At 31.7% G+C, this 24,561-nt stretch overlaps 1 protein-coding gene across 9 annotated transcripts in view; it reads left to right on the forward strand.

Annotated features, from left to right (window-relative positions):
* The window catches only part of LOC145277048 (uncharacterized), a 337,642-nt gene that overhangs the window by 128,229 nt on the left and 184,852 nt on the right, over positions 1 to 24,561 (forward strand). For all 9 annotated transcript variants that reach the window (XM_080128695.1, XM_080128698.1, XM_080128691.1 and 6 more), the window contains one exon: positions 479 to 1,077. In XM_080128695.1, coding sequence (XP_079984821.1) covers positions 961 to 1,077 — 117 coding nt within the window. In that variant the 5' untranslated portion in view covers positions 479 to 960. The remainder of the gene's footprint in view (positions 1 to 478; positions 1,078 to 24,561) is intronic.

The following is a 24,561-nucleotide window of genomic DNA, read 5'->3' on the forward strand; positions in this document are numbered from 1 at the left end:
AACCGATATTGCATAAGTTGAACAAATTGGGCTATGAAACTGCCTCATCTGCCATACTCTTCAGACCTTTCACCTACTGACTACTGCTTTTTCAAGCATCTTGACAACTTTCTGCGTGAGAAATGCTTCAAAACCCTAAACGATGTTAAAAACGCTTTCAGCGACTTAATCACCATTAAAACGCAAGATTTTTACATTAGTGGCATAAATACACTTGTTTTGTGTTGGCAAACATCTGTTGATTCTGATGGTGCTTATTTTGATCAATAATTTTTTGTTTGAGCCGAGATATCTTCATCTGAATTTAAGTTAAAAACCGCACAAACTTTCTTGTCAACCTGATACATGTTTGTTTAAATTTGGATGTAGGACTACCAATCCTTTTGTTGGACTCTGCATCTCTTGTTTGTCTTTCTGAATTGTGTTCTTAACTTTTCCAGATAATTCTAAATGCCTTTCTTTTTTTTTCTTTTTTCAGAGAGTAGCTACAAAGCGTGACTTTGAAAGTTTATGGATTCAACATGTTAGACTCTGGTGATCACGTGAACAATCTTCCCCCTGGAAACTGATACCGAAAAAGAAAAATAAACCGGGGGGGAAGTGAGAGAAAAAAAATTAAAAAAAAAAACACGCATATTAAGACGGGAGCAAGAAAAGAGGAGTCGCTTCCCGACAAAACTAAAGGGAAATAACTCAAATGAAACGATAGAAATAAAAAGAGCCTCAAAATGAATGGATTGTGCATGACGGCACATGCCACTTGTGTGTTTTCATTGCTACGGGCAGAATCTGTGGTTGCTGCCATTTCGGGTCTCAAAACCGCTACAATGAGGCTACCCTCCTGCTCTGCTATCTGGGACTACTCCATTCTGTCCACTAACATAATTACCATCACCAGCAGCAGCACCACATCTGATACCTGGACTTTTAACCTGTGAGTGTGACCAACTGCTCTCAACCATGGACAGTGACGTTCCTGTTGTTGTCATTGACCAACAATCTCTCACTGTTGGGGTTCCTTGGAAGATAATGGAGCCACAGGGATTGGTCGATATTATCGCCAATGGACTTGAAAAGGTTTGGAATTTAAAAATTTTTTCTTTATTTAAAAAAAAAATATTTAAAAATGCGTTTTATGTTTCACAATTTTTTTGGAGTTGAGGATTGATAATTTGTATTATTTGGACGACATAATGTTTTGGCTGATGTAACCTCTGTTCTTCACATGTATTTTGTAGAATTGTATTTTGAGTGATACTCAAAATACAATTGCAAATTACTTAGAACTTCTACGCAGTCAAGACTGACAGAACAAGAGACTGCTATCCCCATGGATTAAATAAAAGGTTCCATTTGAAATTCTCTGCATATTCCAGAGTTTAACAGATACAGCTGAAGAAGGTTGGAGATTACATCGACCAAAGTGTTGTAAAAAAATACTCAAGATAGGAACAGTAGTTTGAACGATCAAAATAATAGGGAATAAATTTTTTATTCAATTTTAAATGTTTTTCAATTTAAAATAAAAAGATAAAACTGAAGATGAGTTTGAAGTCTGTATCCATTCAATTTTATCACTACTATTGTCATAAAATCCAATATATGTATATTCATAAATGTGACAAAACTCCTCAAAATGTTAGCATTGTTGAAAATATTCTGAATAAAATGTGTGTCAATTTGCATAAATGAGTTTATTGTAATTTATGTCGCCTTTTGCACACTTTACTTGAGAAGAGAAGTTCTATATAAACTCTCACAAAGGAACTTTCAAAGAAAAGTCTCAAATATTTTTAAATTTACCTAGTTTATTCTAAAAAAAACACTTATTTTTTTAACGTAAATTAATCTTATTTTTGGAACAAATTAGTTAATTAGAGCTAAACGTCTGATTTTATTAGTTTTTGATGTTTTGACAATAAATTTTCTGCCCATTTAAGAAATATTAAAACATTGTATTCTATATTTAGAAATCCCATAAATAATTTTGAAGTAAAATATGTTCTATTTTATGTATTATCTATCCTTTTGTTCACCAATATTCTTAATTACTGCCAATTTTCTCCCCCCTTCTCCTTTTTAACTATGGCTAGCCTTTTTACTTAGCTAAAATAAAAAATTTCCTTCGTCTCTTTCCTTGTGTTTTATACTCTCTTTCTCCTTCCCATGATTGGTCACTTTCCTCAAGCTACTTCCCTATATCTTAAGAAATTCTTCATAAAAGGAAGTTATTCTCATCATGAGAGATTCTTCCATGACATAAGTTCGAATCCGTGTACTTTTCATTGATTTAAAACATCAAATCTGAATTACACTCCCCCCCTTTTTCTTGCTCTATAATAAATTAGTTATATTTGAGGAGTTTGGATGTAATCACTTTTATATTAACATTGAGTTAAGATTGAAGAATTAAATCTGTTTTGAAAGCCATTCCACATTGAACCCATACATGTGACCAATACATTACAATGTCCTTTTATTATGCATGTTATATGGAACGGGTATTGATTAATAATAAATAATAATTTGTTTTACTTTATTATTAAGTGATTAGCATCTTAGCTCATCAACTGCTGCTGCTGTTTTGTTTTTGTCTTCTGGCTCAAGGTTGTCGATTATGCTTGACATTTTGTGAGTTCAAGAGAAAGTGAAGAGATAAATAGAAGGAAAAAATGTATTGTTCCTTTTGATGAGGACAGATTAACCAAATGTGTGAATCATAAATAGGAATGTTCCCCCTTCCAACACCTATCTGATTTTGTTTTTTTGTTGATGTCTTTACGATTACAGATGATTGAATTTCAAGTTTAATATTAAAACTTATCTGGTTTTTATATCATTTTCGTCTGTAAATTACCAAATGATTATTTCATTTATTTCATTTAAAAAAAAAGTGGCAGTTATTTCGTTTACTTCTTTGCTATTAAAGACACAATTTCATTTAGATATGATCGCTTTGTTAATTAGTACTTATATGTGCAGCTGTGAATTTATTATTCCCTTGGCATTTCTTCCTTTGAAGGAAGTCGATTCAACCCCTAGGGTGAATGCCGTATAAACAAACAATATATGTATAGACTATTATATTAGTCATTTACAGACATATAGTATCGTTGTATCACAGCTCTTTATTCCAAGCTAGAGATTGAACCTTCAACCATTTATTTGATAGTTGGCAGCTCTCACCTATAACCAATAAGACAAACTAGTAAATGATATCAACAATATTTTTTTGTATAAACATTGATTTATATATAAAAAAAAAGATGTTTGAGACGATTTAATGACTTTTAATGTTTCAAACACTATGAACTGAACAATACTTTTCAAGGTTTCAAAATTGAAAATATATTTCAGCAATAGTTTTTGAAAAAGATGCATAGTTTCTAATACAGACATTTTATACTTGATGCAGCATTATTGCCGACACGTTACACATTAGTAATGTACAGTAGAACCCCGGGATACGGCATTAAAAATTTGTAACAAAATGCAGTACAGTATATAATCACATGTATATAATCAAATACCATAAATAACACCATAAGGCAAAGCAAATACCGTAACCAGGAGCTGGAAAAACCTCGTATTTCACATCGTAACCTGAAAAAAAAAAAGTATCCTAGGGCCACCGCATCCTGGGGTTTTACTGTATTAGTGTTTGTAATTATTGTGTAATTTTATTTTGATCATTTGTTGTTCATGGTTGTTGGCATCTTAACTCAAAATCACTCTCTCGTTCTGAAGATGTCTTCTCTAACAATGCACTCCCAACTAAAGAGGGATCAATCTCTGATGCATCAAGTGGGCACACAATCACACACACACACACACACACAAATTGATCTCGTATAAAGGAGGCATGTCTCATATTAATACTATTGGAATGTTTTCGGTTGATTTTTCTTGGTTCTTGGCCGAACATTTATAAACTACATGAATTGCAATAAATACATAGAAGATACTGCCAAATCTGCTGAACAGAAGGTGAGCACCCTCTATTGGCTAAAAAAACTTCTTACACTTATTTTTTATTAAGACATGAACACATGAAAAATACATAATTTTTATTAAGACATGAACACATGAAAAATACATAATTTTTTATTAAGACATGAACACATGAAAAATACATAATTTTTTATTAAGACATGAACACATGAAAAATACATAATTTTTTAGTAAGACATGAACACATGAAAAATACGTAATTTTTTAGTAAGACATGAACACATGAAAAATACATAATTTTTTAGTAAGACATGAACACATGAAAAATACATAATTTTTTAGTAAGACATGAACACATGAAAAATACATAATTTTTTATTAAGACATGAACACATGAAAAATACATAATTTTTTAGTAAGACATGAACACATGAAAAATACGTAATTTTTTAGTAAGACATGAACACATGAAAAATACATAATTTTTTAGTAAGACATGAACACATGAAAAATACATAATTTTTTAGTAAGACATGAACACATGAAAAATACATAATTTTTTAGTAAGACATGAACACATGAAAAATACGTAATTTTTTAGTAAGACATGAACACATGAAAAATACGTAATTTTTTAGTAAGACATGAACACATGAAAAATACATAATTTTTTAGTAAGACATGAACACATGAAAAATACATAATTTTTTAGTAAGACATGAACACATGAAAAATACGTAATTTTTTAGTAAGACATGAACACATGAAAAATACGTAATTTTTTAGTAAGACATGAACACATGAAAAATACGTAATATTTTAGTAAGACATGAACACATGAAAAATACGTAATATTTTAGTAAGACATGAACACATGAAAAATATGTAATTTTTTAGTAAGACATGAACACATGAAAAATACGTAATATTTTAGTAAGACATGAACACATGAAAAATACGTAATATTTTAGTAAGACATGAACACATGAAAAATACGTAATTTTTTAGTAAGACATGAACACATGAAAAATACGTAATATTTTAGTAAGACATGAACACATGAAAAATACGTAATTTTTTAGTAAGACATGAACACATGAAAAATACGTAATTTTTTAGTAAGACATGAACACATGAAAAATACGTAATATTTTAGTAAGACATGAACACATGAAAAATACGTAATTTTTTAGTAAGACATGAACACATGAAAAATACGTAATATTTTAGTAAGACATGAACACATGAAAAATACGTAATTTTTTAGTAAGACATGAACACATGAAAAATACGTAATTTTTTAGTAAGACATGAACACATGAAAAATACGTAATTTTTTAGTAAGACATGAACACATGAAAAATACGTAATTTTTTAGTAAGACATGAACACATGAAAAATACGTAATTTTTTAGTAAGACATGAACACATGAAAAATACGTAATTTTTTAGTAAGACATGAACACATGAAAAATACGTAATTTTTTAGTAAGACAGGAACACATGAAAAATACGTAATTTTTTAGTAAGACATGAACACATGAAAAATACGTAATTTTTTAGTAAGACATGAACACATGAAAAATACGTAATTTTTTAGTAAGACATGAACACATGAAAAATACGTAATTTTTTAGTAAGACATGAACACATGAAAAATACGTAATTTTTTAGTAAGACATGAACACATGAAAAATACGTAATTTTTTAGTAAGACATGAACACATGAAAAATACGTTACTTTTTAGTAAGACAATGAAAAATACATAATTTTTTAGTAAGACAATGAAAAATACATAATTTTTTTAGTAAGACAATGAAAAATACATAATTATTTTAGTAAGACAATGAAAAATACATAATTTTTTTAGTAAGACATGAAAAATACATAATTTTTTTAGTAAGACATGAAAAATACGTAATTTTTTATTAAGACATGAACACATGAAAAATACGTAATTTTTTAGTAAGACATGAACACATGAAAAATACGTTATTTTTTAGTAAGACATGAACACATGAAAAATACGTAATTTTTTAGTAAGACAAAAAAATACAAATTTTTTAATAAGAAATGAAAAATACGTAATTTTTTAGTAAGACATGAACACATGTAAAATACGTAATTTTTTAGTAAGACATGAACACATGAAAAATATGTAATTTTTTAGTAAGACATGAAAAATATGTAATTTTTTAGTAAGACATGAAAAATACGTAATTTTTTAGTAAGACATGAAAAATACGTAATTTTTTAGTAAGACATGAAAAATACGTAATTTTTTAGTAAGACATGAAAAATACGTAATTTTTTAGTAAGACATTAAAAATACGTAATTTTTTAGTAAGACATGAAAAATACATAATTTTTTAGTAAGACATGAAAAATACGTAATTTTTTAGTAAGACATGAAAAATACATAATTTTTTAGTAAGACATGAAAAATACATAATTTTTTAGTAAGACATGAAAAATACGTAATTTTTTAGTAAGACATGAAAAATACATAATTTTTTAGTAAGACATGAAAAATACGTAATTTTTTAGTAAGACATGAAAAATACATAATTTTTTAGTAAGACATGAAAAATACATAATTTTTTAGTAAGACATGAAAAATACATAATTTTTTAGTAAGACATGAAAAATACATCATTTTTTAGTAAGACATGAAAAATACATAATTTTTTAGTAAGACATGAAAAATACATAATTTTTTAGTAAGACATGAAAAATACATAATTTTTTAGTAAGACATTAAAAATACGTAATTTTTTAGTAAGACATGAAAAATACATAATTTTTTAGTAAGACATGAAAAATACGTAATTTTTTAGTAAGACATGAAAAATACATAATTTTTTAGTAAGACATGAAAAATACATAATTTTTTAGTAAGACATGAAAAATACATAATTTTTTAGTAAGACATGAAAAATACATAATTTTTTAGTAAGACATGAAAAATACATCATTTTTTAGTAAGACATGAAAAATACGTAATTTTTTAGTAAGACATGAAAAATACATAATTTTTTAGTAAGACATGAAAAATACGTAATTTTTTAGTAAGACATGAAAAATACATAATTTTTTAGTAAGACATGAAAAATACATAATTTTTTAGTAAGACATGAAAAATACATAATTTTTTAGTAAGACATGAAAAATACATAATTTTTTAGTAAGACATGAAAAATACATAATTTTTTAGTAAGACATGAAAAATACATAATTTTTTAGTAAGACATGAAAAATACATAATTTTTTAGTAAGACATGAAAAATACATAATTTTTTAGTAAGACATGAAAAATACATAATTTTTTAGTAAGACATGAAAAATACGTAATTTTTTAGTAAGACATGAAAAATACATAATTTTTTAGTAAGACATGAAAAATACATAATTTTTTAGTAAGACATGAACACATGAAAAATACATTTGAACTTAGTTTTGCTTTTGACGCTACAACAGTTTATTTCATTAAAACATTCAAGCTTGTCTGTTATGGATGCATTTGTTAACGGGGTCATATATTCGCCAATTGCAAACTCATGCAAAGAGATAACAAAAATGGGGATACCTGTTTTTAATTATTTCCAATTGTTAATGTGGTTTTAAAATGAAATATTTTTGAATTAAGATGGTTTTGTGTACTAGATTATCTATGTCTCTTGTATGGAAAGCATTCCTTTGACATTTTGCCTTTTTGTATTCCAATATAATCTATCTATCTGTATAATTATAAAACTCAAATGACCTTGTAACGGGTGTTGTAACCCACATCTGGTTTATGACTTCCGGTTGCGCATGTGTACATAAACATAAACCCATAACAGCGTAAACAAATAAACACAAATTGCTACTTTTGCAGAATTTGACGTTTCTTAAAAACATCCATACATTTTCTTCTACACTACCAACATAAATAACCCCGAAAATGTTTTTTTAATTTGTGTTACAAATAAATAATCAACACGACAATAAAACGTATTGTTTTACTGTGTACATTTTCAGCGTCCCAATTGTTTTTTTTTGTTTTTTTCCCCGTTTAAATTAAAATATATCAAAATTTGAATTTAACTTATTATGGTATTTGTTCACTGCACATTTACCTATAAATATGGCAAACCACTTATTATTCAATGGCTGTAATTAAAAAAAAACAATTATAAACAGAACGACTCATAGAAATCTATCTATATTCTTTTTTTATTTTAATATACTTTCATAGAAATGTTTCTGTTATTTCACAAAAAACAACTATTTTCTTTACGTCACAAGTGTCAAGCTCATACATTAATTTAATAGTTAAAATAAAATACTGACCCAACGGGTCACAGGCAGTTTAGTTTAATATTAAAGGAACTGTGTGTATGCGAGTTCATTCCCACTGGACTTGTAAGTGGCTGAGCCGATCTTTTCTTTTTTTTTTTTTTTTTAATTTCATACACGAAGGTACTTGATGTATCTAGCAGTGTTCTTACATATCTTTTGAATTGGAATGCATCTGATAATTATTGATAATCGAAAAAAATTGATTAAAGAAAGAAGTATGATTTTGACAAAAGTTAACACTTTTATACAACCTAACATTACAAGTACATTTGAGAAATTTTATCTCTGCACAAGTAGAAAGGTTCAACCTATAAGATCAATTGTAGATTTTTATAAGACAGGTGTGCATTCAAAATGAATGTGTTTTTAGAGCAGAATTAAACCATGATACTTGATTTTTGCATTTTAAATTTTAATTCAAGCCATTATATATACAAATAATTTTATAAAATCAACAGTAGGTTTTCTACAGTGCAATGTAGACTACAATGTATTGTAGACTGTCATTTCAGGGAGACATGTAAACCTTCCTACCGATACACTGCAGGGGGGGTGTTTCTAACTAGAGTAGGCAATCAATCGATTTGATTAAAAATTGGTTGATTTCACCGATTTTGATGACAATATAAGTATGGAAGTAACGACCATTTTATATCTTTTTATCGTAATCCTTTGAGATAAGTAATTTTTATTTCCGGACTGTTATCCTCATAGTTGATGTTTCGCCACATTTCGGCCAACTATTTCTCTGGCCTTCTTCAGATTATTAACCATGACGGGACAAGAATGTTGAGTCTCTAAACTGTATCCTCAGTAATTACTGCCTTCCATAGTTGTTGTTGTCTGCCCATGTTTTAGAAAGAGACATTGAATCTCTACAGTTCCAGGTGAGCATTGTCTAAAGATACCGGTTTCAATCCTACCCAAAGCAGGTCAGAAGTTTAATTGGCCAACAACGTTTGGTCTCCCTGCTAGTTTTCTTATACAATTAAAATCAGTATTGCATTAATAATTATCCATTTTTGTTTTTGTCACCGATCCACATCATTTGTGAGCATAATGGATCCAAAGAATATGAAATAAACATCCTGTCAATAAGAATCCATTATTTTGCATTAAATCGTCATTGCCCTGTCAGCAGGGTCCAGAATTTGATGACAGGGCAGCACCGTGCAAAAAGAATAAAATTAAAAAAAAAGCAGGGTCACTTGTAGGTCATCAGTAGTGATTGCCTTCTGATGACCTTTACAATTCACTTTGTCTCTTACTTCAGTTAGATGAGATGTTGTAGTGTAATCGAATTATTAAGTTGGTCACATCATTCCCTAGTATTTATAAGTTTATCCTAACCATATTATTCAATCATATTCTTTAAAAAATTAAAACCTTATTTCTCCTTTTTTATTTTTCTCTTCAAATAGCGATGGCTGAAGGCCATTCGTATTGAGAACAAAGATCACCAATGTTAAAAAGTAATGTTTTCTAAGAGTATAAAATAATTATCTTATCTATATGATTTTATTTGATAACTTTATTCAATATCAAATAACCGATAGATGATGGATGTGCTATAAAACAAAGCAGACCAGTCTATTATGGCACAAGGCCAATCTAATGTGCAGCACTAGACGTATCAAGTATTGCATGAGAGGCAAATTGATAGAATTAAAGAGCGTAGAATGTAAACATTTATATAAGTTAGACGGCTTGTTCGGACTGAATACGCATATTTTACCCGGTGTACTCTTGTCAATATCATGCAGTACGCCACGTTTTCAGAATGTTTAGTTGTTGACTAACACGGATACTCTTGCTTCCATGTTGGAATGCCAATGAAATGGTTATTCCGCTTTGTGTAGTTTGTGTACTTATTTCATCTGATAATTTTCAACTTAGTTTTGTTTGATTCGTTTTGTTTTCTTCTCTACCTCGACTATTTGCATTCATAAATAATAATAGCTTTGTCAAATTTTTTTATGTTTCAGAATTTTTTAGATGAGGATTGATAATTGGGATTATTTTTACTATTGTTCTCATTTTGAGTGCAATTTTCAGAATGTTTCGACGTATGCAACCATCAATGCTTTTCAGGGCTGTTGTGAGGAAGATGAGTTCTCTCTACTGTCCTAAAAGGCTACTCACACCTGAGAGGATCCTGTATCTCTACAAAGCCATGCGTGAAGCATTGTTGCCTCATCGGGCTGGTGCATCTGTCACTCTTGCAACCTAATAAGTCCTGAGCTATCAACTAAACTCCAACCTATGTCTCATCTCCGAAACGTGGCATCCTTGTGCCTGTTTTACAAGTATTTCAATGGCAAGTTCTCTGATGAACTCCAAGCACTAGTACCCCCTTGATGACAATACCCTTGACAAACCTGACAAGCAGCAAAATCACACCCTTACAGTGTAGAGATCGCTAGAGGCCTTCTACTCGAATAGCTTTTTCCCTCGGACTGCTGCACTCTGGAATTCCCTCCCGTGGCCCTGCTTCCCTGACTGTACTGACATGCAGAAATTCAAGTGTAATGCAAACAGACATCTTGCTGCCCAACTCCCTAAATAGTATTCATGCAAATCTGGTCCCAAATAGTGGCCTCTCATGACTAAGTGACTCTGTGCCTTGTTTGGGGTGAAACAACAACAAAAAAGGTATTGTTGATCTGTATGGAATTTCAAATGGAACCCTTATTTAATCTATGGAGTGGCTTATTCTTGTTTCATCAGCTATGATCTGGTAGAAATCTTGAGTAACAGATGAGCGCCACGGATAAAATTGGTCAGTAATAATCAGTTCTAAATGACAGTTTTTTGGAAGTTTGATCTTTTGTACAAGGTATACTAAGAATAAAATTACAAGTTGCTTATGACTTTTACTCGGTCATGGCTGATGAACAAGAACGAGTTACTTCCATGGATTAAATATTTATTATGAAAAGTGTTTTTTGAAGTAGACAAAAAATTGTTTTTAAAGTATATGTGGAAAGAGTGTCTCTTGTTTAGGTTGAAAGTGTAGAGTATCTAACATATTTGATGGTCTAGAAAGTTCCAAGTATTTTTTAGACACACAAAGAGAATAGAAATAAGTTCTCTTTTCCTTGCAATAATTATTCAATGAAAATGGTCATGATCTGTACTTTTTGAAACTTCCAACTTTTGCACAAGTGTTCTAGTTGTGATATTTGGATTTTCTTCAATTTTGTCTTCAAACTGTCAATATCAAATTTTGAGGGTCATTTACTGCGAGAGTCATCTTCAAGAATTTTCAAACTAATTCCAAACACTTGGTTCTCCAATAGCATTGTCACCGTACACTTTGAAAGTTTTAGCAGCAGTTTATCCTTTTTTGAAGAGAAAAAAGTATGATTTAAATAAACAGTTTATAGGCTTGTTAAGAACCTTCAGAAACCTGTACTTTAAAATGCTAAAGACCTTCTGGACAACTTAATACAATAGTAAGATAAAAATATGAAGTAACTCTGTTGCCAGCATATGTGTCTTATAAAAAGTCTTTTCAGTGTATGACAGTCGTAGTAGATATGAGTGTGAGAATGACAATTCCTCAGATTTCCTGTAAAGGCGATTATTGTAAGACAAAGAATCAAGCAGGGATGGATGATGATGACAGATGAGTCCCTTAACCCTCAGAGAGGGGTCATGGGACCGCTGCATTATTTCATGCAGCGTGTTTTGAACAAGAGTAGTCTGGTGGCACCCATCCCTATCCAGGCTTCATAGCACATACAGCATCTAATATTACCAAATCATCACCCATTTTAGTACTGACCAGGCTTCACATTGCTTAACATTGGTGATTTAACAGGAACTTGCGTGTCAACGTGATTATGTCATATATATCAGGTAGGACTAAATGTAAAACTGATAAAATTGAGCTAAACAAACCTATAGTTTGTGAAAACATGCACATTAATAATTCTCCTAAATCGATGCAGAAGCAGGTTTATATATGTAGCTAATCGTTAGAAAGCTATACCTATCAATGGTACCGGGGAAATTACACTCTATTTCAGATATAAGATATGAGAAAACCTGTGTTCTGGAGTGTGAAATAACCTCCATTGAACTGAGCAGTTGATCATGTAGAGATTAAAGGATAATAAGTAAGTATGAACAATGTTAACAGATTTCTGAAAGAGTTACTGTGTGTTACCTAGGGGGGCGGGGCTCAACAATATATTAACTTATTTATTTTAACCCTTTATGACCTGGTTGAACTAATTCGTTCAGTTGTAAATAAATGAATATAACGTGATAGAAGTGGGAATTGATTCTAACTTAATTCATGGTGATGCCCTTTTTTCTTCTCTACAACCGCTTGCCCAGAGAAGAGACATTGCGAGTCTGTCTCTGCTCTGTCGTTATTTTCATAGCAAATGCTCAACTGAACTCCAATTTATGGTATCTCCTTGCCAAACTCTCACAAAAAAATACTCTACTAGCTGCAACCACTGTATATGATTTCCCCCACTTTCTATCAGTGTCTAAATCTAAACATAGATTCCCTGAACAAAGTTTATTTCTCAGAACTGCGCGTCTGTGGAACACTGTTCTGCTGGCTTACTTCTCAGTTAAATACAAAATGGTAGCTTTCAAGTCGAATGTAAACAAGTTCTTGTTGAGCCGTCCCAATAAATAATCAAGTTCTTCCCAATTTGCATTATGAACGATTACTAAACTAGGACCTTACATTCATTAACCATTATTCTCGAGTAGCCTTCGGGCCTTGATAAGTGGTGACTCCCCAAGTAAAAAACAAAGTCCATTTTTATCGCTTTTTTCCCTGTTTTACTTGACTTTCTTTTTTTTCTCTCTGGATCCGTTACCATAAATATTCTGCATCTATTAACTCAGAACTCATTTATCTTTCAACATGACCATACCATCAAAGTCTCCTGTCCTGCACACATTTCTCTATACTGTCCAAGTTTAATCTAGCTCCAAGGTCATCAGATCTAAGCGCGCCTTTGAGATCCACATTACACACCCATTGCATCATTCTTATCTCACGCAGCACATCCTCAAAACGCACGGTTTCACTTCCATACATAATCACACTGCCTACACTGATGTCTGATAGACTTTTCTCTTGGTCGACCCGATGGTAACACTCTGCTAGTCAGTAATAAGAGAGTTTCCCTGAACTCCATCTATTTCTAACCTTGCGATCACATTAATACTTGCTCTAATACACTGACTTAATAATTTTGTTGTTTTAATCAAATTTTTATTTATTTAAAAAAATAAAAAAAGTGAAAACTCCAAAGTTCTCCAGCAATGTTTCCCCACGGGCAACACCAGTTAGTAATGCATAAATTTGCTTAATACACAAAAATGACATGTTAATTTTGTTTTTTTTTCCTAACCCTCCCTCCCCACCAAAAATACACATTAATTACTATGGTGACTTTTTTCTCACCACATACAGTTGTATTTCCCTAGAGAACAACCCGGCAAACTTTCTTATATCTATAAAAGTGAAATTTTGTGTCTGTATGTGTACATTTCCCTACCAAACTACTCTGTCAATTTTCAGTCTACAGACTCGAGATTTGACATAAGGGGAATTGAGATTTGCAAAAATCTTTTTAATCGGTTTTCGGCAAGAAATAAGGCTGTCAAAGTTCAACGATTTGACCTTTGAAAACTCTACCAAACTCCTCTGCCAATTTTGGGTCTAAACACTTGAAATTTTAGATGCAGATTACTTGAACATGGATCAATTGATTTAAGCCCCAAAAAATAAATGCTAAAGGGTCAAAACTGAGATCAAAGTTTAAAAAAATTGACTTCTGCAGTCTCTACCAAATTACTCGGTCAAATGTTGGTCTAAACATTTGAAATTTTACATAGTGTATTCAGATATAGGGAAAGCTTTTTAATCGTTTTTTGGCTGGAAATTTGGCTGCCAAGAGGTCAAAGTTCAAAAGATTTGATCTTTGCGGTCTCTAGCAAACTATTCAGCTAAGAATCGGTTTTTGGGTAAAATTTGGTTGCCAAGAGGTCAAAGTTGAAAGAATTGTCCTTTGCAGATTCTACCAAACTCCTCCGCCAATTTTGGGTCTAAACACTTGAAATTTTAGATGTAGGTTACCTGGACATTAGTCAAACTTTTAAATATATATATATATATATATACACACATATGCACATAAAGTTATGAACAGTACATAAGGCCTGAGTAAAGCCGGGCTGAACTGTTATGTAAGGAGGATTTTGTAGTTTACTTGTTACATTGTGCAAAATGTGAAAGGGTTGCTTTGAGGCCTATAACAATGTAGTTGTGGAAATAGTTTGTTGTAAAATAATTAACGATGACAATATTGAAGAGATGTCAATAATTTTCATTAAAAATTAAAATAAATTAAAAAAAAAATGAAGAGAATAAATAGAAAACTAAAAAACTAAAAATAAATAAAATCTATATTAAATTTAGGCAACACCTAAAACTTATCGAATTCAAAACCTTATTCCGTAAATTGACTCAGCTGATTCTACTGTAAAACTAACACGAATCTATCGCACATCCGGCACCGACACAAACACAGAATGTAACAAGGTTTGAGAGCTGTCTACGGATGCTCTCTGCACTCCTGATGAAGAGAAATTTTCTTGAAAATATTTGGAAAACTCATGCATCTACCATTTTGTGCGACACACTATGTTCGGAAATAAATATGCATGATTGAAAATTATTCAAGTCATTTCAATACTGTCACATTATTTATCAGTTTCCGTAATAGTTTTGTGATATGTTCTTTCTGCCGACTGTTATCTTAACAGTTGTTGTTGTTTCACCACGTTTCAGGTAAATCCTCCTTTGGTGTTCTTCAGATAATTGAGCATTCCTATTCCGTTGCGTTAATCACCTGAAGAAGGCCAGAGGGTGAGTTGGCTGAACTGTGGTGAAACTACAACAACAACTATGAAAATGAGAATAACAGTCCCCCTTGCTAAACCTTCACAAAAACTCGACTAGCTACAACCACTATATACGATTTCCCCCCCACTTTCTATCTGTGCCTAAAATCCAAATGCAAATTCCATGAACAAAGCTTCTTTCACAGAACTACCCGTCTGTGGAACATTGTTCTTCTGGCCTGCTTCCTGGTTGAATACAACATAGTTGCCTTCAAATCCAATGTAAACAAATTCTTGTTGAGCTGTCCCCATAAATAATCAAATTTTACCCAATTTACACCTTACATTCATTAACCGTTATCCTCGAGTGGCCTTCAGGCCTTGACTCACAAGTAAAAAAAGGAATGTACAAATTATTCAGCTTCATCTCAAAGAATTCAAAAAATAAAAAGCACAAGTAAAAAAAAAAATAGAAATAAAAATTGTGATAACCCATAAACACAACTCTCTCATAGATATAGATTTCCAATAATAGCAGGTTTGGCAGAGGTAATACTGCAGATTAATTTAAATTGGAGAGTATTGGAATCTTGCAGACGTGTGTGTAGTTTTAGTAATTGAACATAATTGTTATGAAATTTGATAGCATTTTCATTTCCGGCCTAATCAAAATATGATGTGTAATGTGGAGGTCATTTAGTCTACTTCTTGTTGCTTTGGTCAATTAAGAGATAAGTATGGTTACTAATGTCCACCTTTTACGCAGCAGGAGTTTATTCAAACATGTCAATAAAATGGCAGTTTTTGTGTATTTTTAAATAAATATGTTTATGGATTGGAGCTTTTAAATCACCTTTCCTCGTCTCCTATTTTATAAACGCAAAATTCTCATAAATATGTAGATATTCAAATTTGTGCAAACTGGCTCTCTTTTTCACGGACACTTTTGCTCTCTCTCTCTCTTTTCATTTGTATCTCTTCATATATAAATATTTATTACTTATAATTATTTTTAATACAGACATTAGTGTTTCATCCTTTTGGCAATCATCAGTACAGGGAGTGACAATTATCGTCTGTCAAAAGATTTGAATCCAGTCACAAAGCCATCTCCGACTCCATTAGCAAGGAACACACTGCTCGGCCAACATTAACCGCTGCGAGTATATAGTTGAAATTAACATTTCTAAATCATAAATGTCATCCAACAAGGCCAAGAGTGATCATGTGATTTTAACTTCATGATCTGCACACGTAGGCTTAAGTGACCAATTTATTTCATTTCAGCAGAAAGTGCTCAACAATAAGAACAGAGCTCTTATATATATATATATATGTATGTATTCACAAAAATCAAGACAACAAAATATAAAATAGATTGTGGAAGAAATAATCGAGCATATAAGTAGAAACTAGAATTTGATTGGGTGGATTAGTATTTCGGAAAGAAAAATAATTATTAAAATAAAAAAGAAACTTAAAAAAGATTAAATTAATATTAAAATAGGTAATCGGTTGAAATATTTAAAAAGTAGAAATACGAAAAGGGGGGCAATTACTAAATACAAAAGGCTATTAAAAATTAAAAAAACAAAGAAAATATAAAGATGGTGTTTAGGTAGGTCTAATTGCTTGTTCGCTAAAAGTAGAGATTATGAGTGTATTCATATATGTATAAATAGTGTATTTGACCATCTGAAAAGCAGCTGTTTTGGAATATTTTTGAGTGATATCTATGATATAAAGCTGAATGTCTGTGTGTGTGTGTCTGGTCACGAATAGGCTCCTATATGGTTGACTATTTTAAAAAAACTGATTACATATAATGATAGAAGATGTATCGAGACACAGGGATGGATATGTTTGATCTGTCAGAACGGTGGTTCATTAAAATTGTGGGGTTTGCGTTCGCACCTGGTCCACAAAGTATGGAAATAAAAAAATAAAAAAAAGACGTTTACAAGTGTTTTTGATATAGATGTACATAAGAATACTTTGATAAGTATGTTTCAACTTAAATAGGGATGGTATGATAAAATTGTGGGGTCTGCATTCGCGCCTGACCTCCATAGAATGGAAATAGGCACAAACTTTAATAAAGACTTTTCATATATATCTGCGTAAGTATACTTTTGTAATTATGTTTCAGTTTGAAGAAATATGGTATAATAAAATTATGGGGTGTTCGTTCGCGCCTGACCTCCATAGAATGGAAATATGTCACAAACTTTAACAAGTTTTTTTAATATAGATCCACATAATATTGTGATAAGTGTTTCAGTGTGAACATGTATGGTATAATAAATTATGGGGGTTTTCTATTTTATTTTTACTTTCATTATATTTTGCTTTGGTTTTGATACCCTCAAATTCGAAACTATCTCTTTACAACCCTTCCTTTTCATAACCTATCATACTTTCATAAATCAGAGTCCATTTTCTGTAGGCTGTTTTTGAACCCAGTCAACGGCGGGTACTTTTGCTAGTATATATATATATATATATATATATATATATATATATATATATATATATATATATATATATATAAATGCAATCATGAAAGGTAGACGAAAATTCATGATTAAAATGTTAAAATAAAGTTAACGGGGTGAATAGAATAAAAGGAGCAAAAAAAAAAAAAATGGGGGAGTCAGCTGACCGGTTTCGCCCTCGTTTTATCAAAGCTGTATCGAGGGATTTGAGTGAAAAAAAAAACACGAATGGGAATCGAAATTATGTACAGATAAAAATAACGTTGCATTACGTTATGTGTGGGGGTTGGAGACCCAACGCAACGTTATTTTTATCTGTACATAATTTCGATTCCCATTCGTGTTTTTTGTTTCTTCTACCTTTCATGATTGCATTATATAAATTTTGTACCCCTCAAAGAATCTTGAAATATATATTATCATTTCAAACCAAGATTGAGTTAATTCACACTCCATAAGTTTTTATATATTTTGACATTTTTATACAAACGTTTGAATTTTTCTTTATAGTATGCCTTATGTGTTTCGTTGAATAGTGAAAACCACTAAACAACACCCCAGAGGCAACTTTGTCTCTCGCACTTTTTGCTCACCTTTTTTCTATAAATTTTCATCAATACATTCACTTTTATAGTCGTTCAAATTTTTACCTACCAGATGCATTTTCATACGTGTTCTTTATTTTCTAACTTTGGGGTGACTTCCGGTCCTTCCTCCAGTTCAATGGTGCGTCCTCTGTCTTCTCCTCCTCTCAAAATCATTTCAATAAACAACTTCTCGTATATAAAATAGATAACGACATAACAAAAAACTGGAATCTTAAAAAGATCTTCATCATTCTAGTAATTATACGACTTATGAAAAAGAATATACCCGGTAAACTAAGTGCAAGAGAGATTCAAATAATTGTACTTAAAGGGGCAGTTAGAATCTTTAACAAATGTTTTGGTTGGAATGTATGAAGTAGCAGATGAATGTGTGGCATCTAATAGGATGCCCCATCCCCAGCTTAAACAAAATTATATATGTATTATATATATATATATATATATATATATATATATATATATATATATAAGCTCATATCGTCTTTTTTTATTTATTTACTTATTAACTTTCAAATTCACATTTCTTTTCTGTGCATTACTAGGCATTAACACATTCTCACTATGGACACAAGGTTTGTTTAGCACGTCAGTCTTTTTCATATAAATTTGTTATTGCTTTCTTAATCACACAAACTCAATTTCTTTTGGACGTTTTCTTTTTCTTTCGGGACAGTTAGTACAAATTTATCAGACTTAGTCATTGTTTGGCAATTCAACAGACCACCACCACCATCATTATCATCGCCACCATCGTCATCATCAATTAAGCATACAATAAACCTTTAATTAATGTTTATAACTGTTGGCTCATTTCACCTCTGATATGACTCAAAGCTCTCTTAATCTCTATAGATAACCATGGTCACACATACGCACGCACTATTTAAATCTTGCTTTAAAAAAACAAAAAAAAAAACAAACAAAAAAAACAACTAATTTGCAGCTTGTTCATATTAGTGTCTTTTAAGCTAACGCATTTCAGGTGAAAACGGTGTCTGATATGTATCGAAAATCGATAAAAATCCGATTAAAGAAGGAAGTTAGGGTTTTAACCAAAGGTAACACTTTTACACAACCTAACCTCACAAGTGCATTTGAGAAGTTTTATCACCGCACAAGCAGAAAGGTCCAGCCTATAAAATCAACAGTAGGTTCTTTTATATGAGTGGAATGTTTGAAATGAATGTTTCTTTTTTGAGTACAATTAAATCATGATAAATTTGTACATTTAATTCGAATAATTTCATAAAAATCAACAGTTAGTTCTTTGATAAGACAGCGGCGCATTCGAAATGAATATTGAACCCTGATACTTGACTTTTGCGTTTAAAATTTTAAGTGAAGATCTTATTTACAGAAAATTTTATAAAATCCACAGTAAATTCTCTACAGTGCAATGTAGACTACAATGCATTATAGACTAAATCAGGGAGACATGTTGTTGCAATATTTTGGTGTTTTTAATGGGGTATATATTTAATTGCCGCCCACATCGGCAATATTTGGCACAAGGCCTGGAAAGTGGGATACCCGCAGGCTCCCCTAAAGGAGGGGCACTCCTGCAATTTTAAAAATTGCCTGAGTAACCCCGTCGGCATTCCCCGGTTGGGGCGCCTCAGGCAGCAAGCAATAAACTTGCCCCACCGGAAAGCCCGGTGGCAAGGCCTGGGAGGGTGGACCTCCTAGGTATTACCCAGGCGGTGTACCTCAGTCCAACAGGTGCTGGGCCGGTTCCCAGCCCCTCACCTTTTGGGCTGAGTGTCAAGTGACGAATCCTTGACATGTACTACCCTGTCTCCATGCAGCCGAAGCCACTAGGAGACACATCCCATCAAAAACAAGGTTTTAATGCGGTATGATACCACACAGTCGGACGATTCTATTTATAAACGATGCTGCTAAGAACTGACGAATCAAATTAATTCACGTTCTGTTACCAACCAATCAGAAACCAGAATTGCTTCATAAATATTAAACCTTTTCTGGAGTAATTTCACATGTTCTTTTCCGTCTCGACACGGTAAGAATATTTTGTTCTGTGGAACTGTCTACTACAAACAAGTCACCTCTCAGGACTTGTGTGTAACAGCGAACCATCTGAAACTGTTCTGAAACTCAAAATGACTTACACTTCTAATACACTGTGGAGGGGGGTCCCTAACTAGAGCAGACAATCAATTTGATTAAAATATGGTCGATTTCACCGATTTAGATGACAATTAAAGTATTGTAGGGTGGAACACTTGTTGATCCTCATTCAATCCTGGACAACGTCGAGTCTCCCTGCCAGTATATATATATAATGTGTGTGTGTGCATGTGTGAAAGGGGGTGATAAAAATGAAAAGTTTATTTCTTTCGAGTTCAGAAATTTTATAGAATAATAAAATGTTCAATTTCAAAAACAATTTTCCTGAAAATTATTAAAGTTTTTGTGAAATTAAAAAAAAAATAATAGTTTTACAATAATTTCTAATCCCCCGACAAAATGAGGGTGAACCTGTAAGTTCACCCTCATCTGTTCGTCTGTCCGTCTGTTCGTCTGTCCGCACTTTTCTCAATAACTACACCTTGGAATTTAAAAAAATTTTGCACAAACGTTAAACACGATACGAGTAAAAAAAAGTAACAGAAGAGATTTTTCGGGAAAACTCTGGTTGCTCCCCTAGGAGTGTCTTTCTGGTTAAAATGGCTAAAACTGACACTTTTGTGCTTATTAAAAAAAATTTGATGCCTTGGATTTTTATAAAACTTTCTGAAAAGTTGTAATTAACCGATTTCTATATAATTTTGTTTGTCTATACTTTGCGATAACTCTTGGGTGTGCCTCAGGGGCTCTTTTAGGACTCATAAAAACACTCCATTTTTGGGACTATTTTACCATATTTGTCCAACATTTTTTTTTTAATTGTCTATTTAGCAGTTTTGCATGGTGCTGAACTCAAATTTAAATATGTTAAGGCCTTGGGAATATATGGAGTTAAATGGCAGGGGTGGGGGGAAATGATGGACTTAGTAATTTCTTTTTTTGCATGGTGCAGAACTCAAATTTACATATGTTAAGGCCTAAAACTGCACCGTTTGTTCATTTCCACCAGTATTTGACTTCCCCTGGAGAATTTTAAGGCTAAATGAGGGGGGGGGGCGGGTAAATGCTGAACTTAGTCATTTTACGCCTCGTTCACTTTGCACACAGGGGACCATGCATGCTTCACTTGTTTTTTTTTTTTTTTTTAATGACTAATGAGAAAACGTTTTTCGACCGTTTAAAAAACCTATTCATAAACCAAGAATGTTTTATTGTGTCCATTTTTCTGTATTATAATGTTTGGAAGAATTAGTCCCATAACAAGACATTCTTGCACTTTTGTTTGTCTTTTTATGAGACAAAGATTGACTTTAAAATCTTAAAACCATTTACAGCAACTGTCAGTTCACAAAAACGGACATTTGTATCAGATCTGTTGATGTCTTTATTGGTAGCATGACTCAACTGCACACTATTATGATTGAGTGGTTTTTTATCATCAAATAACTAGTTCAAGGCTACTCAGGCTTAACTCTCTAAAGATCTATATATAAAGTTGGGTATGATTATATGTTTGTATAGAATTCATTCCAAAACTAATTAACTGATCATTATGAATTTTGGAACACAACTGTTGGGCGTAAGGAGTGGTAGCCTGGGCTATATTTAGGTTAATGTAGTTAAATGCAAAAGGTACAAAAAATTTTTTGTGAAAATTCAGATACCTCCGATCTTTGTGAAATGTTAGAGGTATAGGTATTAGACATCTGTTCATAAATATTCCTTTGGAATAATTTAAAGGTCTTTAGCAGGAAAAAAGGGAGACCATCTCCCGGTTTAAAAATATAAATATTTCAGGTTTGCATTGAATTTTCTCCATAAACCTTGGACACCAACTAAACAAGATTCTCTGATTTTTCAATTTCTTAAGGTCCCTTAAGCCTTAAATTTTAGACACTTGCTAAAATGAAAATAGTGTAATTAATTTTGATTAAAAAATGGAATAAGATGTGAAGTTTCGTATCTTGATTTTATTCAAAATAAAATTATTATAAAGTGATACAAAACTATTCTGCCCAGGGAATTAATTTAATTTATTTTGGTGGAGATATTTTTCTAGTATATACTACCAGTTCATATGTGACACGTTAAGGCCACGTATGAATATTTTTTTTTAATTCAATTCAGTGCAAATACATTGATTTGAAAATAAAATAAACTTGCTTCAATTGCCAAGTAGGGAAAGGGTGTTGGAACTTTATACAGAAGACGCATTAGCCCAGTTTCATCTTTACTGTATTATTGGGGTATTTACTACATATTCCACGGTCTCAGAATCCTGATTGGAAAAGTGTCTCTCTTTCAATTCAAGTGAAATCGGTGATGAAACAGTTTTGGGTAATATCATTGCAGGCCTTTTTCTGGAACAGGAGTGTATAGTAGGTTCTGACGAGGATTATAATAGACACTAAGGAGATTGTAAAGGATATTTCATGATTTTTTTTTTTTTTTTTGCATCATTTGAGTTTTAATTCATTACTATTTATACTTCAAAAACATTTCACTACGCATTGTAATTGTTTTTCTTTTCTATTAAGCATGTATTTATTAAAAGTAATGGTGATTTTTTTTTTTTTTTTTTTTTTTTTTATAAATCTTGACCATTTTTCTCAGTTTAGGAACTCTATTTTTCAAATTTACAAATCTTTTGAAAAGACAGGTTAACAATAATAATTATTTCTATGTATAAAACAATGGTATTTATTTGAAAATGAAAACTAATTTTCATCATTGTAACTCTATTTTTAGAATATCTTTTCTTCGTGACATTGTGTATTTGTTCTTATCCACTACTACTAAATTGAGTTATTGTTGTTGCACAGTTGAGCCGGATAATTTTGCACCTGCAGTTTCATTGCACGACACCCTATCCCCTCCATTATCATCTTTAAATGGTTGATTCGACCTTCTGCAATTGAAACTTGATTTGCAATTTGTCATCCGCCAAAAATAGACTTTAAAATTTATTCTACTTTATTTGTTTATAAGTTTCATTATTGCGTTTTTGTATCTGTCTTTTCTCTCTCTCTCTCTCACACACACACGCTTTCTCTTGTGCGCTCTCCCTCTCTCACATTCTTTTTAACACTCTTTCCTTTCTCTCTTGCATGCTCTCTCTTCTCTTTTCTTTTTCTCTCCCACTATTTTGTTCACGTTACCATCGTCTTTCACACACACACACACACACACACACACACACACACACACACACACACACACACACACACATGTGTGTGTATGTATGTACTGTAATGTTTTGGGAAGATCCACTTGAACGATTATATTTCACTCTTTGTGTATATTAATCCTTTTTGTTGAGAATCTCTGCTTGTTAAATATAACGGACATATACAAATGAATAACAATTTTACTATATTCTAAAATCCAAGGTTTTATTTATTGCAACAATCAATTCTTTCAACAAATCAAAACTGATACATTTTACAGACCTGTTTCGTTTACATAGAACAATAAATATTTTTTTGTTAATAGTGAATTTTTCCTTACGTATACTATTCAGACCCCCCACCCCACCCACCGAAATTTTTCTTAGAAAGAAATAAGCTTGATCATATAATGTTGGAAAGGAAATATATGGAAGAATTCACATCGCGTGTTTCTTTAAGTAACCATCTTAGTTTTTAGAATAATGCTGTTCATATCCAAATTTTCGTATGGGTTTTTAAATCATGTAATATTTCTAACTGGTTTTAATCTAAAAAAAGATGTTATATAAAAAGAAATTTATTCTATTCAAATTAATTATCTATTGTATGCTAACTGTTATATATATATATATATATATATATATATATATATATATATATATATATATATATATGATGATTGCAACGTCTTGTCAGACGAGTGCCACTCCCTCAGACATTTAAACCCCATGAGCCCAAATGCCCGAGGGAGTATCTATACAAAGATGATGTTACAGAGTCTTAGCTTTGTACGACAGCTAAGTCTCTCTCTCGGTTCAAAATGTTGAGATCCAGCAACAAGCAAGAGCAAGATAGCCAGCAACAAATTAAACTGCAGACCAGCTTAATGTGGGTACTGGTCTCCCGCTTTATGGTTTTTTAAATGAGAGATTTGCTTCTCCTAGAAAGGTTGCCTTCACCATGGCTTACGGGAGCCCTCTCCACCCCAATACACATATACACACACACGGTGCTAGTTGGCCGTTGACCCA

The sequence above is a fragment of the Euprymna scolopes genome, chromosome 5, assembly GCF_053919585.1.
Source record: "Euprymna scolopes isolate OS-2025 chromosome 5, ASM5391958v1, whole genome shotgun sequence".
NCBI lineage: Eukaryota > Metazoa > Mollusca > Cephalopoda > Sepiida > Sepiolidae > Euprymna > Euprymna scolopes.